This window comes from Salmo salar, chromosome 14, assembly GCF_965601325.2.
Source record: "Salmo salar chromosome 14, fSalSal1, whole genome shotgun sequence".
NCBI classification, from domain to species: Eukaryota; Metazoa; Chordata; class Actinopteri; order Salmoniformes; family Salmonidae; genus Salmo; species Salmo salar.
This window is the reverse complement of record NC_138304.1, coordinates 100654621-100681097: the sequence shown is the minus strand read 5'-3', so window position 1 is coordinate 100681097 and position 26477 is coordinate 100654621. Positions and strand designations below refer to the sequence as shown.

General features: G+C 46.5%; 1 protein-coding gene across 7 annotated transcripts in view; it reads left to right on the top strand.

The window, feature by feature from the left end:
• Positions 1 to 26477, top strand: part of epb41a (erythrocyte membrane protein band 4.1a) — a 113000-nt gene that overhangs the window by 52927 nt on the left and 33596 nt on the right. For 4 of the 7 annotated variants that reach the window (XM_082961344.1, XM_082961346.1, XM_082961345.1 and 1 more), the window contains 3 exons: positions 11651 to 11907; positions 12314 to 12397; positions 16567 to 16614. In XM_082961344.1, coding sequence (XP_082817470.1) covers positions 11651 to 11907; positions 12314 to 12397; positions 16567 to 16614 — 389 coding nt within the window. Of the gene's footprint in view, positions 1 to 11650; positions 11908 to 12313; positions 12398 to 16566; positions 16615 to 17751; positions 20238 to 26477 lie in introns of those variants that run through there. The other 3 variants (XM_082961349.1, XM_082961347.1, XM_082961348.1) reach the window with 3 other exon arrangements.

Sequence of the window (26477 nt, the reverse complement as noted above, 5' to 3'; positions counted from 1 at the left end):
CTTCAGGACCATGTCAACCCCCCACCTCTGTCTTAACAGTACCTTCAGGACCATGTCAACCCCCCACCTCTGTCTTAACATTACCTTCAGGACCATGTCAACCCCCCACCTCTGTCTTAACATTACCTTCAGGACCATGTCAACCCCCCACCTCTGTCTTAACATTACCTTCAGGACCATGTCAACCCCCCACCTCTGTCTTAACATTACCTTCAGGACCATATCAACTACCCACCTCTGTCTTAACATTACCTTCAGGACCATGTCAACCACCCACCTCTGTCTTAACATTACCTTCAGGACCATGTCAACCACCCACCTCTGTCTTAACAGTACCTTCAGGACCATGTCAACCACCCACCTCTGTCTTAACATTACCTTCAGTTACAGTGACTGTACTGGCCTACTCCAGGTTTTATTTACCATCTCTGTACTGGCCTCTTCTCAACTTCTAAGATGTGCTAGCTAAGTCCTCCTCTCCTCCTCTCCTCTTGTCTCCTCTCCTCCTCTCCTCTTCTCTCCTCTCCTCCTCTCCTTCTCGTCATCATCCTCTCGGCCTTCTCATCTGGGACACTCTCTCCGTTATGTAACCGCTCCAGATGTAACATCTGTTTTTTATTGCGACTGACAACGTACGGAAGGCAGGGCACAAGCCACTGATTAATTGTAACCACACAAAACAGATTCACTGTCTTACTCCCTGTGGGCTCTGGCAGCCCCATCTGCCACCTAACTGTTCTGCTACCACTCTCACACTGTCTCAACACTAAACCCTTAACCCTGGTCAGCCAGTCAGTACAGCACAGGTTGGCTGTAGATAATGTATTCAGCTCATGTACAGTACCTAACCTGAATAACTCTGAGGACGGTTCTGTTTTCATCCTGGGAGGCGCATCCGGAGGCCTCATACCTAACCTGAATAACTCTGAGGATGGTTCTGTTTTCATCCTGGAGATGACCTCATACCTAACCTGAATAACTCTGAGGATGGTTCTGTTTTCATCCTGGAGATGACCTCATACCCTGAACCTGAGGACGGTCGCACCGGAGGCCTCTCCCCGACCGGGATGGTTCTGGGTCCGGCTGCCTCATCCCGCTCGGGAGGCGCACCGGGTGACCTCATACCTAACCTGAATAACTCGGGGGCTGCACCGGAGTGCCCCCCCGTCTCTGGGTGGTTCGATCCTGGAGATGACCTCATACCTAACCTGAATAACTCTGAGGACGGTTCTGTTTTCATCCTGGAGATGACCTCATACCTAACCTGAATAACTCTGAGGATGGTTCTGTTGTGTCCTAGAGCTGACCTCATACCTAACCTGAATAACTCTGAGGATGGTTCTGTTTTCATCCTGGAGATGACCTCATACCTAACCTGAATAACTCTGAGGATGGTTCTGTTTTCATCCTGGAGATGACCTCATACCTAACCTGAATAACTCTGAGGATGGTTCTGTTTTCATCCTGGAGATGACCTCATACCTAACCTGAATAACTCTGAGGATGGTTCTGTTGTATCCTGGAGATGACCTCATACCTAACCTGAATAACTCTGAGGATGAACTGAAGAGATGTGGAGTCAGTGTCTGTCTATGTGCTGCACTTCCTCCTGTCGTACTAGACTCAGTCTACGACGCTCCACGCTTGTCTACCTGACCTGACTGACTGGGAGGATGGTTCTCCTTCTTACCATGTAGCTGACCTCATAAGGACCTGAGAAGATGTACAGTCACAGTGTCTGTCTGCTGAACGTTCTCTGTCATACTGTAGTAAGCGGCTCTCCGACGATGCTCCACGTACAGAATGTTTCTACCACGTTATCGTTAAACTTCATTCTAATATATAATAATATATGCCGTTTAGCAGACGCTTTTAATCCAAAGCGACTTTTACGTATGGGTGGTCCCGGGACACGAACCCAGAACCCTGGCGTTACAAGCATCATGCTCTACCAACTGAGTTACAGAGGACCACAAAGAGATTCCTCATGGACTGTCCCTGTCTTTATTCTACTGCTCTTCCTCTGTCATTTCCAGGCTCTCGCTCTCTCTCTCTGACTCTCCATGCACAGTATGTTCTCTGCCACGTTCTCTGCCACGTTATTGCTGAATCCTTGCTTTGCCGTGCTGATGCCGATCTCATCCTGCACCTTCTACTGTGTGCTGTCTACAGATGATCCTGCTGCACAGCTGTAGACCCGCTAACTCCCTCAGTCATGCAAGAGCTGGTTTCATACACGAGTCGGTTTTTACTTCCTTAACTCGCCGCTCCACTAAGTTATGTTAGTCTCAATAGAGAAAACAAGTGTTTGTTGAGGATGTATGTTGGTGTCTTAGTTTGTAAATGAAGCCATTTTCCCTTACAGTCACATGGTGACCACTTCCCAGTCTGCCTCTTCAAGTGTCGCACAAGTGAAGGAGACATGGAGTGAGGACTCCTAATCTGTTGTCATGGTTTAACCTGTCTCTTCCACCTCCACCACTGTGCCCTCCAATCCCAATCCTGCACCGTTTTCAGGTATCCAATCAGGCCTCAGACAGGGCCTTTAACCCCTCCCCCTGTCCCGCATCAACCCCTGAATACTTCTGTTCCAAGTCAAATGCATTTCTACTTGGCTACAGTATGCATGACCTGTGACCTTACCTCACTGAGGCCTGGTCAGATGATCTGTCATGTCACTCTGAGTCTGTAACATATCTTCTCTATTTGTTTAATTTCTCTTGAGACATTTACTGCCACTCTATAACCAACTAGAGTAGACTGAGTAGAATGGCCTGCCACTCTAGAACCAACTACAGTAGACTCTGAGTAGAATGGCCTGCCACTCTAGAACCAACTAGAGTAGACTCTGAGTAGGATGGCCTGCCACTCTAGAACCAACTACAGTAGACTCTGAGTAGAATGGCCTGCCACTCTAGAACCAACTAGAGTAGACTCTGAGTAGAATGGCCTGCCACTCTAGAACCAACTACAGTAGACTCTGAGTAGAATGGCCTGCCACTCTAGAACCAACTAGAGTAGACTGAGTAGGATGGCCTGCCACTCTAGAACCAACTAGAGTAGACTCTGAGTAGAATGGCCTGCCACTCTAGAACCAACTACAGTAGACTGAGTAGGATGGCCTGCCACTCTAGAACCAACTACAGTAGACTCTGAGTAGAATGGCCTGCCACTCTAGAACCAACTAGAGTAGACTCTGAGTAGAATGGCCTGCCACTCTAGAACCAACTAGAGTAGACTCTGAGTAGAATGGCCTGCCACTCTAGAACCAACTACAGTAGACTGAGTAGAATGGCCTGCCACTCTAGAACCAACTAGAGTAGACTCTGAGTAGGATGGCCTGCCACTCTAGAACCAACTACAGTAGACTCTGAGTAGAATGGCCTGCCACTCTAGAACCAGCTAGAGTAGACTCTGAGTAGGATGGCCTGCCACTCTAGAACCAACTAGAGTAGACTGAGTAGAATGGCCTGCCACTCTAGAACCAACTAGAGTAGACTCTGAGTAGAATGGCCTGCCACTCTAGAACCAACTAGAGTAGACTCTGATTAGAATGGCCTGCCACTCTAGAACCAACTACAGTAGACTCTGAGTAGGATGGCCTGCCACTCTAGAACCAACTAGAGTAGACTCTGAGTAGGATGGCCTGCCACTCTAGAACCAACTAGAGTAGACTGAGTAGAATGGCCTGCCACTCTAGAACCAACTAGAGTAGACTGAGTAGAATGGCCTGCCACTCTAGAACCAACTAGAGTAGACTCTGAGTAGGATGGCCTGCCACTCTAGAACCAACTAGAGTAGACTGAGTAGAATGGCCTGCCACTCTAGAACCAACTAGAGTAGACTCTGATTAGAATGGCCTGCCACTCTAGAACCAACTACAGTAGACTCTGAGTAGGATGTCCTGCCACTCTAGAACCAACTAGAGTAGACTCTGAGTAGGATGGCCTGCCACTCTAGAACCAACTAGAGTAGACTGAGTAGAATGGCCTGCCACTCTAGAACCAACTAGAGTAGACTCTGAGTAGGATGGCCTGCCACTCTAGAACCAGCTAGAGTAGACTGAGTAGCATGGCCTGCCACTCTAGAACCAACTAGAGTAGACTGAGTAGAATGGCCTGCCACTCTAGAACCAACTACAGTAGACTGAGTAGGATGGCCTGCCACTCTAGAACCAACTAGAGTAGACTCTGAGTAGGATGGCCTGCCACTCTAGAACCAACTAGAGTAGACTCTGAGTAGAATGGCCTGCCACTCTAGAACCAACTACAGTAGACTCTGAGTAGAATGGCCTGCCACTCTAGAACCAACTACAGTAGACTGAGTAGAATGGCCTGCCACTCTATAACCATCTACAGTAGACTGAGTAGAATGGCCTGCCACTCTAGAACCAACTACAGTAGACTGAGTAGAATGGCCTGCCACTCTAGAACCAACTACAGTAGACTGAGTAGAATGGCCTGCCACTCTAGAACCAACTACAGTAGACTGAGTAGGATGGCCTGCCACTCTAGAACCAACTACAGTAGACTCTGAGTAGAATGGCCTGCCACTCTAGAACCAACTAGAGTAGACTCTGAGTAGAATGGCCTGCCACTCTAGAACCAACTAGAGTAGACTCTGATTAGAATGGCCTGCCACTCTAGAACCAACTAGAGTAGACTGAGTAGGATGGCCTGCCACTCTAGAACCAACTAGAGTAGACTCTGAGTAGAATGGCCTGCCACTCTAGAACCAACTAGAGTAGACTGAGTAGAATGGCCTGCCACTCTAGAACCAACTACAGTAGACTCTGAGTAGAATGGCCTGCCACTCTAGAACCAACTACAGTAGACTCTGAGTAGAATGGCCTGCCACTCTAGAACCAACTAGAGTAGACTGAGTAGAATGGCCTGCCACTCTAGAACCAACTACAGTAGACTGAGTAGAATGGCCTGCCACTCTATAACCATCTACAGTAGACTGAGTAGAATGGCCTGCCACTCTAGAACCAACTACAGTAGACTGAGTAGAATGGCCTGCCACTCTAGAACCAACTACAGTAGACTGAGTAGAATGGCCTGCCACTCTAGAACCAACTACAGTAGACTGAGTAGGATGGACTGCCACGCTACAACACAACTGACTACAGTAGAAAAGCTTATTAGAGGTATCCGTCTCTCTCCAGGTAGTTTCACAAAGAGACCTCTGAATGAACTCCTGAGGCCACGCCACTGTACCCAAAGAGAGCGAGGGACAGAGAGAGACCGATATAGGGAGAGACAGACAGATGGGGAGAGAGAGATCCAGAGGTAGAGAGACAGACAGATGCGGAGAGAGAGATTCAGAGGTAGAGAGAGAGATGGGGTGAGAGAGATCAAGAGAGAGACAGATGGTGAGAGAGATCAAGATAGAGAGAGAGAGACAGATGGTGAGAGAGGGAGAGAGAGTGATGATGTGTGTGTGAGAGAGGGAGAGTAGAGAGCAAGCAAGCTGGAAAGAGGAAGTGACAGAGAGGGAAGAGAGTGGTATAGAGTGGATATATGGTGTAATAGGGTATATATAGTGGGATTTAATGCATATAGTTTTATGTAGTGCACGACATAGAGACTAGGGTGTTATTTGGGATACAGACCCATTGAGCTGAATAGTGTGATGGACAACCAGTCCAGTGAGCTGAACACTGTGTGATGGACAACCAGTCCAGTGAGCTGAACACTGTGTGATGGACAACCAGTCCAGTGAGCTGAACACAGTGTGATGGTCAACCAGTCCAGTGAGCTGAACACACTGTGATGGTCAACCAGTCCAGTGAGCTGAACACTGTGTGATGGCCAACCAGTCCAGTGAGCTGAACACTGTGTGATAGTCAACCAGTCCAGTGAGCTGAACACTGTGTGATAGTCAACCAGTCCAGTGAGCTGAACACTGTGTGATGGACAACCAGTCCAGTGAGCTGAACACTGTGTGATGGACAACCAGTCCAGTGAGCTGAACACTGTGTGATGGTCAACCAGTCCAGTGAGCTGAACACTGTGTGATGGACAACCAGTCCAGTGAGCTGAACACTGTGTGATGGACAACCAGTCCAGTGAGCTGAACACTGTGTGATGGACAACCAGTCCAGTGAGCTGAACACTGTGTGATGGACAACCAGTCCAGTGAGCTGAACACTGTGTGATTGTCAACCAGTCCAGTGAGCTGAACACTGTGTGATGGTCAACCAGTCCAGTGAGCTGAACACTGTGTGATAGTCAACCAGTCCAGTGAGCTGAACACTGTGTGATGGTCAACCAGTCCAGTGAGCTGAACACTGTGATGGTCAACCAGTCCAGTGAGCTGAACACTGTGTGATGGACAACCAGTCCAGTGAGCTGAACACTGTGATGGCCAACCAGTCCAGTGAGCTGAACACTGTGATGGCCAACCAGTCCAGTGAGCTGAACACTGTGATGGACAACCAGTCCAGTGAGCTGAACACTGTGTGATAGTCAACCAGTCCAGTGAGCTGAACACTGTGTGATGGTCAACCAGTCCAGTGAGCTGAACACTGTGATGGTCAACCAGTCCAGTGAGCTGAACACTGTGTGATGGACAACCAGTCCAGTGAGCTGAACACTGTGTGATGGCCAACCAGTCCAGTGAGCTGAACACTGTGTGATGGTCAACCAGTCCAGTGAGCTGAACACTGTGTGATAGTCAACCAGTCCAGTGAGCTGAACACTGTGTGATGGTCAACCAGTCCAGTGAGCTGAACACTGTGATGGTCAACCAGTCCAGTGAGCTGAACACTGTGTGATGGACAACCAGTCCAGTGAGCTGAACACTGTGTGATGGCCAACCAGTCCAGTGAGCTGAACACTGTGATGGCCAACCAGTCCAGTGAGCTGAACACTGTGATGGACAACCAGTCCAGTGAGCTGAACACTGTGTGATAGTCAACCAGTCCAGTGAGCTGAACACTGTGTGATGGTCAACCAGTCCAGTGAGCTGAACACTGTGTGATGGTCAACCAGTCCAGTGAGCTGAACACTGTGTGATAGTCAACCAGTCCAGTGAGCTGAACACTGTGTGATGGTCAACCAGTCCAGTGAGCTGAACACTGTGTGATAGTCAACCAGTCCAGTGAGCTGAACACTGTGTGATGGCCAACCAGTCCAGTGAGCTGAACACTGTGTGATGGACAACCAGTCCAGTGAGCTGAACACTGTGTGATGGTCAACCAGTCCAGTGAGCTGAACACTGTGTGATGGACAACCAGTCCAGTGAGCTGAACACTGTGTGATGGACAACCAGTCCAGTGAGCTGAACACTGTGTGATGGTCAACCAGTCCAGTGAGCTGAACACTGTTTGATGGTCAACCAGTCCAGTGAGCTGAACACTGTGTGATGGACAACCAGTCCAGTGAGCTGAACACTGTGTGATGGACAACCAGTCCAGTGAGCTGAACACTGTGTGATAGTCAACCAGTCCAGTGAGCTGAACACTGTGTGATGGTCAACCAGTCCAGTGAGCTGAACACTGTGTGATGGTCAACCAGTCCAGTGAGCCAAAGAGTCTGGAACTCGAGGGTAGTGTGTGTTTCTGTGTGGCGTCCAGGGAAATGAACTGTATGATCTCCTCCATTTGCACATGAGACACTTCAGTAATAGGAAAGGTGTATCGCCTGGTTGCTTTTAGCTTCCGTGCTCAGTATTGAAGCCTATTAAAATAAACCTAATTTTCTTTTAGTTGCAAGTTTGCAGTCTTTTGTAAAAGCATGCTGTTATGAACATGCATTCTGTTGACTTGGCTCTCAGTAGCCTACCTCTCACTACCGTTCTCAGCATGAAAGCCCATTCAGACCCTCCTTCCCTGGTAGTTGAGAGTCAGCATCTTGTCAGCATCTCAGTGATGTGCAGTAGAATCGTGCTGTTCTGAACATGTGTTCTCTTGAGGAGGTTTGTTCTGCAGATGGAAGAGGACTAGAGGAGCTTGTTTATCTCTCCTCCTGATCTGAGGACTTGAGGGGCTTGTTTATCTATCCTCCTGATCTGAGGAGTTGAGGACTTGAGGGGCTTGTTTATCTATCCTCCTGATCTGAGGAGTTGAGGGGCTTGTTTATCTATCCTCCTGATCTGAGGAGTTGAGGAGTTGAGGAGCTTGTTTATCTATCCTCCTGATCTGAGGAGTTGAGGACTTGAGGGGCTTGTTTATCTATCCTCCTGATCTGAGGAGTTGAGGACTTGATGGGCTTGTTTATCTATCCTCCTGATCTGAGGACTTGAGGGGCTTGTTTATCTATCCTCCTGATCTGAGGAGTTGAGGACTTGAGGGGCTTGTTTATCTATCCTCCTGATCTGAGGAGTTGAGGGGCTTGTTTATCTATCCTCCTGATCTGAGGAGTTGAGGACTTGATGGGCTTGTTTATCTATCCTCCTGATCTGAGGAGTTGAGGACTTGATGGGCTTGTTTATCTATCCTCCTGATCTGAGGAGTTGAGGACTTGATGGGCTTGTTTATCTATCCTCCTGATCTGAGGACTTGAGGACTTGATGGGCTTGTTTATCTATCCTCCTGATCTGAGGAGTTGAGGACTTGATGGGCTTGTTTATCTATCCTCCTGATCTGAGGAGTTGAGGACTTGATGGGCTTGTTTATCTATCCTCCTGATCTGAGGAGTTGAGGAGCTTGAGGGGCTTGTTTATCTATCCTCCTGATCTGAGGAGTTGAGGGGCTTGTTTATCTATCCTCCTGATCTGAGGAGTTGAGGACTTGAGGGGCTTGTTTATCTATCCTCCTGATCTGAGGACTTGAGGGGCTTGTTTATCTATCCTCCTGATCTGAGGGGTTGAGGACTTGTCCTCAGATCCTCAGACCAGTTCACTGGGCTGGTCAGAGGAAGGCCCTAAAAATTGTCAATGACTCCAGCCACCCTAGTCATAGACTGTTCTCTCTGCTACCGCATGGCAAGCGGTAACCGGAGCGCCAAGTTAAGGTACAAGAGGCTTCTAAACAGCTTCTACTCCCAAGCCATAAGACTCCTGAACATCTAGTCAAATGGCTGGGGAGACTATTTGCATTGACCCCCCACCCCTCTCCCCCTCTTTACACCACTGCTACTCTCTGTTGCCATCTATGCATAGTCACTTTAATAACTCTACCTACATCTACATAGTACCTCAACTAACCGGTGCCCCTGTACATTGACTCTGTATCGGTACCCCCTGTATATATTGTTATTTTACTTCTGCTCTTTAATTACCTTTTACTTCTCTTATTCTAATCTGGGTTTTTTTAAACTGCGTTGTTGGTTAGGGGCTCGTAAGTAAGCATTTCACTGTAAGGTATATTTTATATTGTATTCTGCGCATGTGACTAATAAAATTTGATTTGTTTATCGATCCTCCTAATCTGCATCTGAACTGTGAATTTCAGGACATTTGGAATTACAAGACAAACTTGCTCTCTCGGCTCTCAGCTCAATGTTGCCACCTGCTGGTCGCTGTACCACAGTACAGTGCAATGAAATGTTGAAGTACTGTACAGCCCAAAACACAGTCCTTTATTTGTATCTGCTCATGGCCTCAGCTGCTGTCTTCATAATGATAATACATGGGTTTTATATTAGGAGCTTTTCAAGGACCCTAAGACCCATCATCAAGGACCCTAAGACCCATCATCAAGGACCCTAAGACGCTTGTCTTGTCCCATCATCTTTCTTATCTTTAATCACAGCCTTTTTACTGTAATGATGATTGATCTCAACACCTTCAGCAGCTGTTGATGTTCCTGCTGAGGTGGAGGTGGAGGTGGAGGTGGTAGGGGCAGAAGATCTCAGAGAGAGAAGGATGTCTGGTTCGTCCTGTTGAACCCTCACCCCCACTACCCCCCTCACCTCCAGTAACTTTCCCCAAATTCATGCTCCAGACCCTGACAAAGCTGTGGCTGGTGGACCAAAGTGTATCTCGGCTGCAGCAGCAGTGGAGGTCCCTGGGCCGGAGCCTGAGAGCGAGGAGGGAGCGGGTGGAGGCCCAACAGACAGCCTTGGACGGGGCCAGAGACTGGCCTTGCTGGAGGAGATCCAGACGATGAAGCAGGAAGTAGAGCAGGATACAGCCACCATCCTGGGGGATAGGATGAGCAGGCTTGAGGGACCAGGACTGATGGTTTGTGCTGATGGACCACGACCCGCTCCTTGAAATGTCTGAAGGAATGTGGCTTTGCTTTGGTTCCTGAGAAACCCCAAGCACATACAGGAAGAGTAGCTTGAAGGAGAGCCCTCCTCACCCAGGGACTGACCTTGTTTTTCAAGAGACAACGCCAGACTTAACAAGCTGCTGTGTTGCGTTTTCAACTCGAAATGTCTGCTGCAATATGTGGCTTTGCTTTGGTTCCTGAGGACAATGTTACATTATTAGCCACAGCAGCCGCTGAGCCTGTGAAAAATCTATGTGACTTCCTGTGGGATCTCGTCAATCCCAAGACATCCACTGTTCCGTGTGGTAAATGGCAGAAGGCTTAAAATAACTCTACGACACTACAGCAGCAGAAGAAGAATGGTTCTAACTTTTTGTAAATTATAAAAGTCTAAACTTTCAAGTGTGGAACTTTCTCGCTGTGAGGATATCATGACACCCCCCTCCCCCCCACGCTTCTCTTATAATAACCACAGCTTGATATTGTCTGTTTCTTCCTCTGAAGTACTTTGCTCAGCTATGGATGTCTTGTCCTGGCCCCATTGTGTTCACACTTGGCTTTGCAGGAGCTGGTAAAGAAGAATGTTATTGGCTTTGCAGCAGCTGGTAAAGAATAATGTTACTTGGCTTTGCAGCAGCTGGTAAAGAAGAATGTTACTTGGCTTTGCAGCAGCTGGTAAAGAAGAATGTTATTGGCTTTGCAGCAGCTGGTAAAGAAGAATGTTATTGGCTTTGCAGCAGCTGGTAAAGAAGAATGTTATTGGCTTTGCAGCAGCTGGTAAAGAAGAGTGTTACTTGGCTTTGCAGCAGCTGGTAAAGAAGAATGTTATTGGCTTTGCAGCATCTGGTAAAGAAGAATGTTATTGGCTTTGCAGCAGCTGGTAAAGAAGAATGTTATTGGCTTTGCAGCAGCTGGTAAAGAAGAGTGTTACTTGGCTTTGCAGCAGCTGGTAAAGAAGAATGTTATTGGCTTTGCAGCAGCTGGTAAAGAAGAATGTTATTGGCTTTGCAGCAGCTGGTAAAGAAGAATGTTACTTGGCTTTGCAGCAGCTGGTAAAGAAGAGTGTTACTTGGCTTTGCAGCAGCTGGTAAAGAAGAATGTTACTTCCACAGAAAGTAGTGTGGCACTTTGTTTGGTCACATGCCACCTGTCTCAGGCCATAGGATGCTGTCTGTGATTGGTTCTCTCTCTCTTCGGTGCCAGTGAAGGATGACTGGTTTGAGTTGTTGGTTCGTTCACCTCCTCCAGAGCCTATCCCGGTCCCAACTCTCATACCCACCGGTACAGCCTCAAGTCTATGTAATTGCGCTGCACCCTGGTGGTCGCACAAGTAACTGCCTTATGAGGTGTGTGTGTGTGTGTGTGTGTGTGTGTGTGTGTGTGTGTGTGTGTGTGTGTGTGTGTGTGTGTGTGGGGGGGGGAGTATTTTATTATGTTGAGTGTGAACTAAACTCTCCTCTCCCTCCCTCCACTCCTCCCGTCCCCTTACAGCCATGGTGTCCACTCCAGACAAGAGCACTCGTCCTGTCAGTGCTCCCATCATGTCCCCCATCTCTCCCGGGGATGTCGCACCGTCCCCTGTGACCTCGGGCCTGCCCCGCGGTGAGCGGCGAGAAGCCTCCACCCCCACGGCTCGCCAGTCCCGTTCAGCAGAGAGGAAAACCAAGGAAGAGGCCAAGGTGGAGAGCAGGGTGGCAGAAGTCTCCAAGACACAGAGCTCCAGACCACAGTCCACACCAGAGTTCAAGGTATTACACACATACATACACTCACAGAATCAGGCCAGGACACACTGCAACTCTCTTGAGATGTAACAGGATACTGTCTCACTGCATGATGATGTCATTTCTATCAGCAGTACTACAGAACACAGTGTACAGTATTTAATTGGTCACTCACTGAACCAGGTTGATTACACGAGGATGACAGAATTGCTAACAACAAATTGAAATGCAAGACAGCAGTTCACATGTATATAAGCTTCATAGAGTATCACTGTTTAACAGAGGTTTATTAATGGGAGGCGTATCCATAGACATCATTTGGGTGTACCTATAACCCGTGCTCCAGTTAGAGCGTAGCAGCGCTGCCCTGTTGGCAGACCACTGTAGTGCGTGAGCTCTGAGCTGTCTGTGTGATATGCCACCACTGCAGAGGGAGGGAGCCAGGAGGAGCAGGCATCATGGCCCTGCAGTCACCGCCACCACCAACGGGACAGAGCGAGAGAGAAAGAGCCAGGTTTGTGGCCTTATCGACGCCTAGCTAGCACAGCATGAGACGCGTGTATCAACTGTATGAATGTGACTAATATATGAGTACTTGGGGCTGTGGTTTTAACATTAGACACATACCAACTGTATGAGTCTGACTAATATATACATGAGGAGGGTTATAATACTAAGAGACATTAGTACTGTCTGTCTATAATACCGATGGCTGGGGTTTTAACGTCTGTCTGTCTGTCTGTCTGTCTGTCTGTCTGTCTGTCTGTCTGTCTGTCTGTCTGTCTGTCTAAAATACCGATGGCTGGGGTTTTAACATCTATCTGTGTGTTTGTGTCTGTGTGGAGGGTTACAACCATAACATTAGTATTACTACTGTATGTGTAGTCTCACATGCCAGACTCACGACAGCTGTGAGTCTCTCTACTGTATGTGTAGTCTCACATGCCAGACTCACGACAGCTGTGAGTCTCTCTACTGTATGTGTAGTGTCGCATGCCAGACTCACGACAGCTGTGAGTCTCTCTACTGTATGTGTAGTCTCACATGCCAGACTCACGACAGCTGTTAGTCTCTCTACTGTATGTGTAGTCTCACATGCCAGACTCACGGCAGCTGTGAGTCTCTCTACTGTATGTGTAGTCTCACATGCCAGACTCACGACAGCTGTGAGTCTCTCTACTGTATGTGTAGTCTCACATGCCAGACTCACGACAGCTGTGAGTCTCTCTACTGTATGTGTAGTGTCGCATGCCAGACTCACGACAGCTGTGAGTCTCTCTACTGTATGTGTAGTCTCGCATGCCAGACTCACGGCAGCTGTGAGTCTCTCTACTGTATGTGTAGTGTCGCATGCCAGACTCACGGCAGCTGTGAGTCTCTCTACTGTATGTGTAGTGTCACATGCCAGACTCACGGCAGCTGTGAGTCTCTCTACTGTATGTGTAGTCTCGCATGCCAGACTCACGGCAGCTGTGAGTCTCTCTACTGTATGTGTAGTGTCGCATGCCAGACTCACGACAGCTGTGAGTCTCTCTACTGTATGTGTAGTCTCGCATGCCAGACTCACGACAGCTGTGAGTCTCTCTACTGTATGTGTAGTGTCGCATGCCAGACTCACGACAGCTGTGAGTCTCTCTACTGTATGTGTAGTGTCGCATGCCAGACTCACGGCAGCTGTGAGTCTCTCTACTGTATGTGTAGTGTCGCATGCCAGACTCACGGCAGCTGTGAGTCTCTCTACTGTATGTGTAGTCTCACATGCCAGACTCACGACAGCTGTGAGTCTCTCTACTGTATGTGTAGTCTCACATGCCAGACTCACGACAGCTGTGAGTCTCTCTACTGTATGTGTAGTCTCACATGCCAGACTCACGGCAGCTGTGAGTCTCTCTACTGTATGTGTAGTCTCACATGCCAGACTCACGGCAGCTGTGAGTCTCTCTACTGTATGTGTAGTCTCACATGCCAGACTCACGGCAGCTGTGAGTCTCTCTACTGTATGTGTAGTCTCACATGCCAGACTCACGACAGCTGTGAGTCTCTCTACTGTATGTGTAGTCTGACTAAACTAATGATACGTGGAGTGGGTTAAAAAATGAGACTTATGTCATTACTGTATCAAATCAAATGTTATTTGTCACATGCGCCAAATACAACAGTGAAATGCTTACTCACAAGCCCTTAACCAACAATGCAGTTTTAAAGAAAAATTAAGAAATATATTTACTAAATAAACTAAAGTAAAAAATAAAAGACCTAAAATAACAATAACAATAGGGGATACCGTTACCGAGTCAATGTGCAGGGGTACAGGTTATTCGGGGTAATTGAGGTAATATGTAAATGTAGGTAGGGGTAAACAGCGAATAGCAAGGGGGGAGGGTCAATACAAATAGTCCTTCCTCTGACACCGCCTGGTATAGAGGTCCTGAATGGCAGGAAGCTTGGCCCCAGTGATGTACTGGGCCGTACACACTACCTTCTGTAGCGTCTTGCGGTCGGAGGCCGAGGAATTGCCATACCAGGCGGTGATGCAACCAGTCAGGATGCTCTCGATGGTGCAGCTGTAGAACGTTTTGAGGATCTGAGGACCCATGCCAAATCTTTTCAGTTTACTGAGGGGGAATAGGCGTTGTCGTGCCCTGTTCACGACTGTCTTGGTGTTTGGACCATGATAGTTTGTTGGTGATGTGGACACCAAGGAACTTGACGTCCTCAACCTGCTCCACTACAGCCCCGTTGATGAGAATGGGGGCGTGCTCCTTTTCCTGTAGTCCACGATTATTTCCTTTGTCTTGATCACATTGAGGGAGAGGTTGTTGTCCTGGAACCACACTGCCAGGTCTCTGATCTCCACCCTATAGGCCGTCTCATCGTTGTTGGTGATCAGGCCTACCACTGTTGTGTTGTCTGCAAACTTAATGATGGTGTTGGAGTCGTGCTTGGCCTTGTAGTCGTGGGTGAACAGGGAGTACAGGAGGGGACTAAGCATGCACCCCTGAGGGGCTTCCGTGTTGAGGATCAGCGTGGCAGATGTGTTGCTACCTACCCTCACCACCTGGGGGTGGCACGTCAAGAAGTCCAGGATCCAGTTGCAGAGGGAGGTGTTTAGTCCCAGGGTCCTTAGCTTGATGATGAACGCTGAGCTGTAGTCAATGAATAGCATTCTCACATAAGTGTTCCTTTTGTCCAGGTGGGAAAGGGCAGTGTGGAGTGCAATAGAGATTGTGTCATCTGTGGATATGTTGGGGCGGTATGCAAATTGGACTGGGTCTAGGGTTTCTCGGATGATGGTATTGATGTGAGCCATGACCAGCATTTCATGGCTACAGACGTGAGTGCTATGGGTCCGTAGTCATTTAGTCAGGTTACCTTGGTGTTCTTGGGCACAGGGACTATGGTGGTCTGCTAGGTATTACAGACTCGGCCAGGGATAGTTTTTGAACATTTATTTAACTAGGCAAGTCAGTTAAGAACAAATTCTTATTTACAATGACGACCTACACCGGCCAAACCCGGACAACGTTGAAAATGGTCGGTGGTTGAAAATGTCAGTGAAGACACTTGCCAGTTGGTCATCGCATGCTCGGAGTACAGGTCCTGGTGATCCGTCTGGCACTGCGGCCTTGTGAATGTTGACCTGTTTAAAGGTCTGACTCACATCGGCTACAGCGTGATCACACAGTCATCTGGAACAGCTGGGGCTCTCATGCTGGTGCTCCAACGAGCGTTGAAGCCGGTGTAGTAGGATTCAATTTGAGTCCTGTATTTACGCTTTGCCTGTTTGATGGTTCATCTAAGGGCATAGCGAGATATCTTATAAGCGTTAGAGTCCCGCTCTTTGAAAGCGGCAGCTCTACCCTTTAGCTCAGTGAGGATGTTGCCTGTAATCCATGGTTACTTGTTGGTGTATGTACGTACGGGCATTGTGGGGACAACGTCATCGATGCACTTGTTGATGAAGCCAGTGACTGAGGTGGTATACTCCTCAATGCCATCGGATGAGTCCTGGAACATTTTCCAGTCTGTGATAGCAAAACAGTCCTGTAGCTTAGCATCTGTGTCATCTGACCACTTCCGTATTGAGCGAGTCACAGGTACTTCCTGCTTTAGTTTTTGCTTGTAAGCAGCAATCAGATTTGCCAAATGGAGGGCGAGGGAGAGGTTTGTACGGGTCTCTGTGTGGAGTTAAGGTGGTATAGAGTTTTCCTCTGGTTGCACATTTAACATGCTGGTAGAAATGAGATAAAACGGATTTAAGTTTCCCTGCATTAAAGTCCCCGGCCACTAGGAGTGCCGCCTCTGGATGAGCATTTTCTTGTTTGCTTATGGCCTTATACAGCTCGTTGTGTGTCTGACTTAACTATTGATACAGGAAGTGGGTTCAAACATGAGACGCGTGATGTTACTGTATGTGTGTCTGACTAAACTAATAAAACATTGATACGTAGGGGGGATCCGCAACATGAGACACATGTTTCACATGTTTTTTTTTATATATTATCATATGTGTGTACCTCTAAAATATTGATACATGTGGTTGGGGTTGTTAAATTAGATTTGTGTTCTAGCAAATGTCTGTCAGACTAAAGTATTGATTTGAAGAAGGGTTTGAAACAGACTCATGGGGCTCTAACCTTACTGTTTCTGCCTCTCTCTTCCCTCATCTGGGGGGGTCAGCAGCATTCGTCCCGAGAGAGAACCGACACGGAGACGGTGCGAGTGAGGAAGGTTAGATATCTGTCTACAGTTAATCTGTGTCCCAAATGGCTCCCTATGTAGTGCACTACTTTTGACCAGAGCCTATAGGGAATAGGGTGCCATTTGGGACATACCCTCAGTGTTTCGCATGAGTCACAATCCTCATCCTCGCATCTCTCCCTTTATTTGAAACAATTTCTATTGCAAAAGAGAAAAAAATACAAACCATTTTGTTTGTTCATAATGTTGTTTTTTTGATTGTTTTTTTTCTCTGTCCTCCAGCCTTGTATATCTACTGTACAATGTCGTTATACAAGAGAGCGCTGTTTGGCTGTGGAGTTCCTTTTCTTAATGACTTAACACTGATCAAAGACTTCTTTGGACAGTTTCGGAGAAAGAAAATGTGTTTTTCCCCCTCTATTTACTACCATTTGTTTTGAAACCAATAAGCGGAGGCTATTTATCCAACAATATCAGCCTTGCTGTTACCTCATGCAGAGGCAATACATAAAGCTCTACTGTTATGGACATAGTTCTTCACCAAGTAGAACTAGAGAAACTAGAGAGATAAACCAAATGAATGAGGTGCCTGTTAAGTGAATGAACCTGGATTGACCATGCCTGTGCTCGAGACAGTATAATGAGGAAAGCCCTCAGCTGCACTTGTCTGCCGCCTTAGGAAGAGCCAATGAAATAAGGCAGTGAATGGTGCTTTGGGTAATGCATAACAACTGATAATGCACAATGATAATGCACTACTACTCCTACTCAGCCACAGCATGTACTGGAGGTATATGGTGGATTTATCTGTCAACATTTTGATTCTCTCTCACAGTTAGTCCGGAAATACAGAAACCCACCAGATTTTGGTAGCTGTGTACCACCCCACGGTCTCCACTGGTGACCACCATCACCCCTTGACCTTTGCACTCACCCCTTGCACTCTGTCTCAATGCACTTCCCATAGCATCTATGATTTGATCCATCACCCACTTCTCCCACATTCAGGAACAAATGCACCCTTAGCGGAAGCAATCGCTTGCAAGTCAAACAGTAAAAGTAATTTAATTTTTTTTTTACGAGAATGAAGAATTGCAATTCCACATCTTTCTGGAGACCAACTTGTTCCTGTTTTTTTTTCTATTTTTATTTTTTTTCGTTTTTCAGAAAAGAGCTAAGAAACTTGAGGGTGAAACTATTTATATCAGGCATAGCAATTTAATGTTGGAGGTTTGTATCACACTCTAGAATACATCTTACTTTCTCATTGACTGTTTATGCATGCTCTCTCTCTGCATGGAAGTTGTGTTCACTTTGACTGTTTGTTTCTGCATGCTCTCTCTCTGCATGGGAGTTGTGTTCACTTTGACTGTTTGTTTCTGCATGCTCTCTCTCTGCATGGGAGTTGTGTTCACTTTGACTGTTTGTTTTCTGCATGCTCTCTCTGCATGGGAGTTGTGTTCACTTTGACTGTTTGTTTTCTGCATGCTCTGTCTCTGCATGGGAGTTGTGTTCACTTTGACTGTTTGTTTCTGCATGCTCTGTCTCTGCATGGGAGTTGTGTTCACTTTGACTGTTTGTTTCTGCATGCTCTGTCTCTGCATGGGAGTTGTGTTCACTTTGACTGTTTGTTTTCTGCATGCTCTCTCTCTGCATGGGAGTTGTGTTCACTTTGACTGTTTGTTTCTGCATGCTCTGTCTCTGCATGGGAGTTGTGTTCACTTTGACTGTTTGTTTTCTGCATACTCTGTCTCTGCATGGGAGTTGTGTTCACTTGCCTGTTTTATTTTTTTTTGTCTTGACTCCGACTCTTCTATTCTCTCTTTTTTTTCATTTCTACACCCACCCTGTTTTCAGCTGAACCCTAATGGCTTGGCATGCACTCTTTTCCTGTTTTCTTCGAATGCAAGTACTCACTTTACTTTGACATTGTTTTGATCTCAGCATCTTCCCTACTGGGCACAGGCATCAATTCAACGTGGAGTCTACGTTTGGTTCCACGCTTCATTGAAATGAGGTGGAAACAACGTTGATTCAACCAGTGTGTGCCCAGTGGGTCGTTTTGTTTGTTATCCACAGTTGTTTTATATATGATTGGGAATGTTTCAACTATCACTATCATAGTCCAGTATTATTTAAAAGCTATAGGCATTGAGTCTTAAAAGGGTGCACCAGTTTGGTCTTTAAGACTGAATATCAGTGGTCACCGTCTACCCAGCATGCCCTATCCCTCTTTGATTTCAGCCTGCTTGTCAAATCTTTTTGTTGTTGTTGTTGTTGTTGCACCTTCTAGTCGATAATTACTTGCGGTTTTGGATGCTGTTTTCCAAATGTTATTGTCGTCAGCAATGGTCGTCAAATGTAGATTTTCTGTAACGACCATCGGTATGGTCCTAACGGGAAAGTGTTCCCAATAGGAATGATGTTGGATGAGTTCGGCTGTTCTTCATCAGCTTGTTGGTGACGGAGGCCAGTTTTGATTGATAGACTTTCCCAGTCATATATTTTCATTCTCAGTGACACGTTAATGATGCTGCCCTCTGTTGTCATTCTCATTGTGAGAGACCTGGACCTCCTTAACAACATAACCTTCACTGTATTGTACTGTACCTCTCTGTCACCCTATTCCCTACATAGTTCACTACTTTTAACTAAGAGACCTGTGGGACCTGGTCAAATGTAGTGCACTATATAGGGAATAGGATGCCGTTTGGGACACAGCCTGTCTCACTCATCGTGCTGTTCCTGTATCTAACCATAACCAAATGACTCTCATCTCTCTGTTGACCTTTGACCTTGGCTGTGTCCCAAAAGGTACCCTATAACCAACATAGTGCACTACTTTTGACCAGGGCCCGTAGGACTGACCAGGTACCAGGGCCCGTAGGACTGACCAGGGCCCATAGGACTGACCAGGTACCAGGGCCCGTAGGACTGACCAGGGCCCGTAGGACTGACCAGGTACCAGTGTCCATAGGACTGACCAGGTACCAGGGCCCATAGGACTGACCAGGGCCCGTAGGACTGACCAGGGTCCATAGAACTGACCAGGTACCAGGGCCCGTAGGACTGACCAGGGCCCGTAGGACTGACCAAGTACCAGGGCCCGTAGGACTGACCAGGGCCTGTAGGACTGACCAGGGTCCGTAGAACTGACCAGGTACCAGGGCCCATAGGACTGACCAGGTACCAGGGCCCGTAGGACTGACCAGGGCCCATATGACTGACCAGGTACCAGGGCCCATAGGACTGACCAGGTACCAGGGCCCGTAGGACTGACCAGGTACCAGGGCCCGTAGGACTGACCAGGTACCAGGGCCCGTAGGACTGACCAGGGCCCGTAGGACTGTGGTCTAAATTAGTGTACCATATAGAGCCTTCAAACTCAACTCTGGACCTGGAAGCCAGTTCCACTGAATTTCTGTCATTGTTCCCCTCTAATCAGGGACTGATTTAGACCTGGGACACCAGGTGGGTACAATTACGTATGAAGTAGAACAGAAAACCAGCAGGCTGTGGACCTCGTAGGGTCAGAGTTGAATACCCCTGATATAGAGAATAGGGTGTCGTTTAGGACACAACCATGTCTTTGATTCATGATTATCATCACAATAATAACTGTTGACTGGCTCAGGACTAAGTATCCTCAGGCACATTTCTGGGAGTGTGTGTGTGTGTGTGTGTGTGTGTGTGTGTGTGTGTGTGTGTGTGTGTGTGTGTGTGTGTGTGTGTGTGTGTGCTGTGAGAACTCCCAGGTTGTGTGCATAAGAGGACTCCTACTCACACTCACCCCTCATGCATACCATACTACCACCAGTGAAATGGTCACCTAGGGTCAAAGGGTAAATCTGTCTCTCTCCATTTGGCAAAGATGATCAATGTATTGTATAATTAAAAGCAATAGAGCCCGAGAGGCTGTGGTATATGGCCAATATACCACGACTAAGGGCTGTTCTTAAAGTACGACGCAACAAGAAGTGCTTGCATACAGCCCTTAGCCGTGGTATATTGGCCATATACCACAAACCCCTGTGGTTCATTATTGCTATTATATACTGGTTACCAACGTAATTAGAGCAGTAAGAATAAGTGTTTTGTCATACCCATGGTATACAGTCTGATATACCACGGCTGTCAGCCAATCAGCATTCAGCGCTCGAACCACCCAGTTTATAATACATTATATACAGAAGTTGGACCTTAACTTGATCACTCTTTTGCCGCTGAGAATTATCCTGCTGTATCATTAAATAAAAAAAATGTATCTTGTGATTCTCTGAAAAGAGATGTTCTCTTTCTGACCATGCGGGGGCAGTCAAGTCATTGGGATCGGGGGGTTGCTATCAAAATAATTTTCTCTCAAACGCTATAGACCTAGACACTATCACTGCTACATTCAGATGTACAGAAATGGATCAACAACTGTAGTTGTAAATATTGGTCTCCACTATGGCTTCGACATACAAGTGCCAAGTGTATCCTAATGTCAAAATGTAGTTCAATCGAGGCCTGGGGTGATGTAGCGGTTAGGTCTGCTGGCAAATATGGACAGTCAAATATGGACAGTCAAATATGGACAGTCAAATATGGACGGTCCAGGGATATTTAACATTTACGTCATTTAGCAGACGCTCTTATCCAAAGCGACTTACAAATTGGTGCATTCACCTTATGATATCCAGTGGAAGGGGGGGGGGGTTAGAAGGATTACTTAATCCTATCCCAGGTATTCCTTAAAGAGGTGGGGTTTCAGGTGTCTCTGGAAGGTGGTGATTGACTCCGCTGTCCTGGCGTCGTGAGGGAGCTTGTTCCACCATTGGGGTGCCAGAGCAGCGAACAGTTTTGACTGGGCTGAGCGGGAACTGTGCTTCCTCAGAGGTAGGGGGGCCAGCAGGCCAGAGGTGGATGAACGCAGTGCCCTTCTTTGGGTGTAGGGACTGATCAGAGCCTGAAGGTTTAACCCCCGATCTTGGTAAGAAATGACCATATCAGACACTGTTGGACAAAATAAATAGGAAACAAATGAGATAATAACAGTAGGCTACACCAACATTACTTTCCATTCATACAAAGTGTCCGGTAAATTGCCACAGTAGAGTTTCTGTGGTAAACAATGAAATGCTTTATTTCTATTGTTCAGAATGCTTGTCAAATAGATACATCAACCGTAGTCTGTTCAAAAAGGACTACGTTGTTCCGATTACAATACCGATCAGAGGGCCAACACACTACCGGTCAAAAGTTTTAGAACACCTACTCATTCCGGGGTCTTTCTTTATTTTTACTATTTTCTACATTGTAGAATAATAGTGAAGACATCAAAACTATGAAATAGCACACATGGAATCATGTAGTAACCAAAAAAGTGTTAAGCAAATCAAAATATATTTTATATTTGAGATTCTTCAAATAGCCACCCTTTGTCTTGATGACAGCTTTGCACAATCTTGGCATTCTCTCAACCAGCTTCATGAGGTAGTCACCTGGAATGCATTTCAATTAACAGCAAAAAAAAGAAACGTCCTCTCACTGTCAACTGCGTTTATTTTCAACAAACTTAACATGTGTAAATATTTGTATGAACATAACAAGATTCAACAACGGAGACATAAAATGAACAAGTTCCACAGACATGTGACTAACAGAAATTGAATAATGTATCCCTGAACAAAGGGGGGGTCAAATCAAAAGTAACAGTCAGTATCTGGTGTGGCCACCAGCTGCATTAAGTAATGCAGTGCATCTCCTCCTCATGGGCTGCACCAGATTTGCCAGTTCTTGCTGTGAGATGTTACCCCAATCTTCCACCAAGGCACCTGCAAGTTTCCGGACATTTCTTGGGGGAATGGCCCTAGCCCTCACCCTCCGATCCAACAGGTCCCAGACGTGCTCAATTGGATTGAGATCCGGGCTCTTCGCTGGCCATGGCAGAACACTGACATTCCTGTCTTGCAGGAAATCACACACAGCACGAGCAGTATGGCTGGTGGCATTGTCAAGCTGGAGGGTCATGTCAGGATGAGCCTGCAGGAAGGGTACCACATGAGGGAGGAGGATGTCTTCCCTGTAACGCACAGCGTTGAGATTGCCTGCAATGACAACAAGCTCAGCATGCCTAAGGCACGTTCACGCAGATGAGCAGGGACCCTGGGCATCTTTCTTTTGGTTTTTTTCAGAGTCAGTAGAAAGGCCTCTTTAGTGTCCTAAGTTTTCATAACTGTGACCTTAATTGCCTATCGTCTGTATGTTCATTAATTGTTTATGGTTCATTGAACAAGCATGGGAAACAGTGTTTAAACCCTTTACAATGAAGATCTGTGAAGTTATTTGGATTTTTACGAATTATCTTTGAAAGACAGGGTCATGAAAAAGGGACTTTTCTCTTTTTGCTGAGTTTATTATACATGTAAGATAATCAACTGCCTAGTGAAATAAAGGTTAAATAAATAAAAGATCAGTAAGGTCTAAGATAGTGACGTTAGAACCCAACATTATAGAGATGAGATGATGACTTGGAATGAAATAATAAAGTCATCAAATAAAACATATGTAATATAAACAACAACTGAAATATTTTTATAAAAGTAATGTTGGTTAATAAGTGATGCGCAAGTGATGGGACAGTCACTACCATCATGGGACTTGTATTGTTTTATTCTGTGTTACATCATTCAACCCACATAATGCAGTGCATTTAATGTCTAAAAAGAATTATTGCAATCGAAAACCATTTTATAATAATCTTACTGAAAACAAACCGACCTCAAAAAGCACTAGTCGCTTGGGTAATGGATGAATGTGTCTACTGTACCACTGCAGACTCAGTCTCTCTTTTGTGGCGTTGCAGAGGCATCAGTTGAGTGTTGTTATTGTTCGGTAACGTTAGTGCTTTAGTTCTGGTGAGTCAGTTCTCCTTTTGTTTGCAAATGTATATATATATAAAAAAAAAAAGTTTTTAAATGAAATATCACATTTTACATAAGTATTCAGACCCCTTTACTCAGTATGTTGTTGAAGCACCTTTGGCAGCGATTACAGCCTTGAGTCTTCTTGGGTATGACGCTACAAGCTTGGCACAGCTGTATTTGGGGAGTTTCTCTCATTCTTCTCTGCAGATCCTCTCAAGCTCTGTCAGGTTAGATGGAGAGCGTCGCTGCACAGCTATTATCAGATCTCTCCGGAGATGTTCGATTGGGTTCAAGTCCGGGCTCTGTCTGGGCCACTCAAGGACATTCTGAGACTTGTCCCGAAGCCACTCCTGCGTTGTCTTGGCTGTGTGCTTAGGGTCGATGTTCTGTTGGAAGGTGAACATTCGACCCAGTCTGAGGTCCTGAGCGCTCTGGAGCAGATTTTCATCAAGGATCTCTCTGTACTTTGCTCTGTTCATGTTTCCCTCAATGGTGCCAGGTTTCCTCCAGACATGACGCTTGGCATTCAGGCTGAAGAGTTCAATCTTGGTTTCATCAGACCAGAGAATCTTGTTTCTGATGGTCTGAGTACTTTAGGTGCCTTTTGGCAAACTCCAAGCGGGCTGTCATGTGGCATCCGTCTGGCATCCGTCTGGCCACTCTACCATAAAGGCCTGGTTGGTGTAGTGCTGCAGAGATGGTTGTCCTTCTGGAAGGTTCTCCCATCTCCACAGAGGAACTTTGAAGCTCTGTTAGAGTGACCATCGGGTTCTTGGTCACCTCCCTGACCAAGGCCCTTCTACCCTGATTGCTCAGTTTGGCCGGGCGGTCAGCTCTAGGAAGAGTCTTGGTGGTTCCAAACTTCTTCCATTTAAGAATGATGGAGACCACTGTGTTCTTGGGGCCCTTCAATGCTGCAGATATTTTTTGGTACCCTTCCCCAGATCTGTGCCTCGACACAATCCTGTCTCTGAGTTCTACGGACAAGTCCTTCTACCTCATGGCTTGGTTTTTGCTCTGACATGCATTGTCAACTGTGGGACCTTATATAGACAGGTGTGTGCCTTTCCAAATCATGTCCAATCAATTGAATTTACCACAGGTGGACTCCAATCAAGTTGTAGAAACATCTCAAGGATGATCAATGGAAACAGAATGCACCTGAGCTCAATTTCGAGTCTCATAGCAAAGGGTCTGAATACTTATGTAAATAAAGTATTTCTGCAAAAATGTCTAAACCTGTTTTCGCTTTTTCGTTATGGGCTATTGTGTGTAGATTGAATGAGGAAAACAACTAATTTAATACATTTTAGAATAAGACTGTAACGTAACAAAATGTTGAAAAAGTCAAGGGGTCTGAATACTTTCCGAATGCACTGTATGTAGAGCAGGTTGAGTCAGACAGATAAAAGTTTTAGGCTTCAGTTACCATGGGACCAGTTCACTGGCAGGGAGCCACACCGATGCTTCAGTTACCATGGGACCAGTTCACTGGCAGGGAGCCACACCGATGCTTCAGTTACCATGGGACCAGTTCACTGGCAGGGAGCCACACCGATGCTTCAGTTACCATGGGACCAGTTCACTGGCAGGGAGCCACACCGATGCTTCAGTTACCATGGGACCAGTTCACTGGCAGGGAGCCACACCAATGCTTTAGTTACCATGGGACCAGTTCACTGGCAGGGAGCCACACCGATGCTTCAGTTACCATGGGACCAGTTCACTGGCAGGGAGCCACACCGATGCTTCAGTTACCATGGGACCAGTTCACTGGCAGGGAGCCACACCGATGCTTCAGTTACCATGGGACCAGTTCACTGGCAGGGAGCCACACCGATGCTTCAGTTACCATGGGACCAGTTCACTGGCAGGGAGCCACACCGATGCTTCAGTTACCATGGGACCAGTTCACTGGCAGGGAGCCACACCGATGCTTCAGTTACCATGGGACCAGTTCACTGGCAGGGAGCCACACCGATGCTCTGTAGTGAAATATGACACTTCAATGTTCTCCCCATAGTCTACCTCTCAGAGCTCCTTTCTACTCTCTGGCTCCGTTTCAAATGGCATGATATTCCCTATATAGTGCACTTCTTTTGACCAGAGCCCTATGGGACTCCCTATGTACCCTGGTCTAAAGCTGTGCTCTATATACAGATGTAGGATCTTAATTTGAGCCCGTTTGCAACAGCTGGAAAATAATGCTTCAGCAACAGGATATGTGAATTATGATGTGGATTATAATTAATGGACTTTTTTTTTTGTACGTGTTGATCAAAAATGTTTTACGGCAAATCAAGTCTGACATTTTTAAGTGGAAATTACCAACTTTAAGACGCCTTTTTAAACCTACAAGTTTTCTTTTCCTGCTATGCAGGAAAGTTCTCAGCAACAAAATAATGATCAAATTAAGATCCTAGGGGATGCAGATTCTCTTCAGAACAGATGTGGTTTATGAATAGTCATTAACCAGGAGAATCTAATCTAATAGGTGTTGTATTTGATCTCTCTGATCACGATCCCAACATGTGGTTGATTGGTAATGGTAAATTACTCAATCACCTTCTGCACCATGGGTATGGATTGGCACGGATACTAGACAGAGATGGATCGTCTAAAGTTCAATCTATGTAGGAGGGAACAGAGTGGAGAGAACACAGGACAGTCTGTTGTTTGTCAATAGGACATCATGTGGTCTGGATGGACTAAGACCTGTTAGTCTGTTGTCATGTTGTTTGTCTATAGGACATCATGTGGTCTGGATGGACTAAGACCTGTTAGTCTGTTGTCATGTTGTTTGTCTATAGGACATCATGTGGTCTGGATGGACTAAGACCTGTTAGTCTGTTGTCATGTTGTTTGTCTATAGGACATCATGTGGTCTGGATGGACTAAGACCTGTTAGTCTGTTGTCATGTTGTTTGTCTATAGGACATCATGTGGTCTGGATGGACTAAGACCTGTTAGTCTGTTGTCATGTTG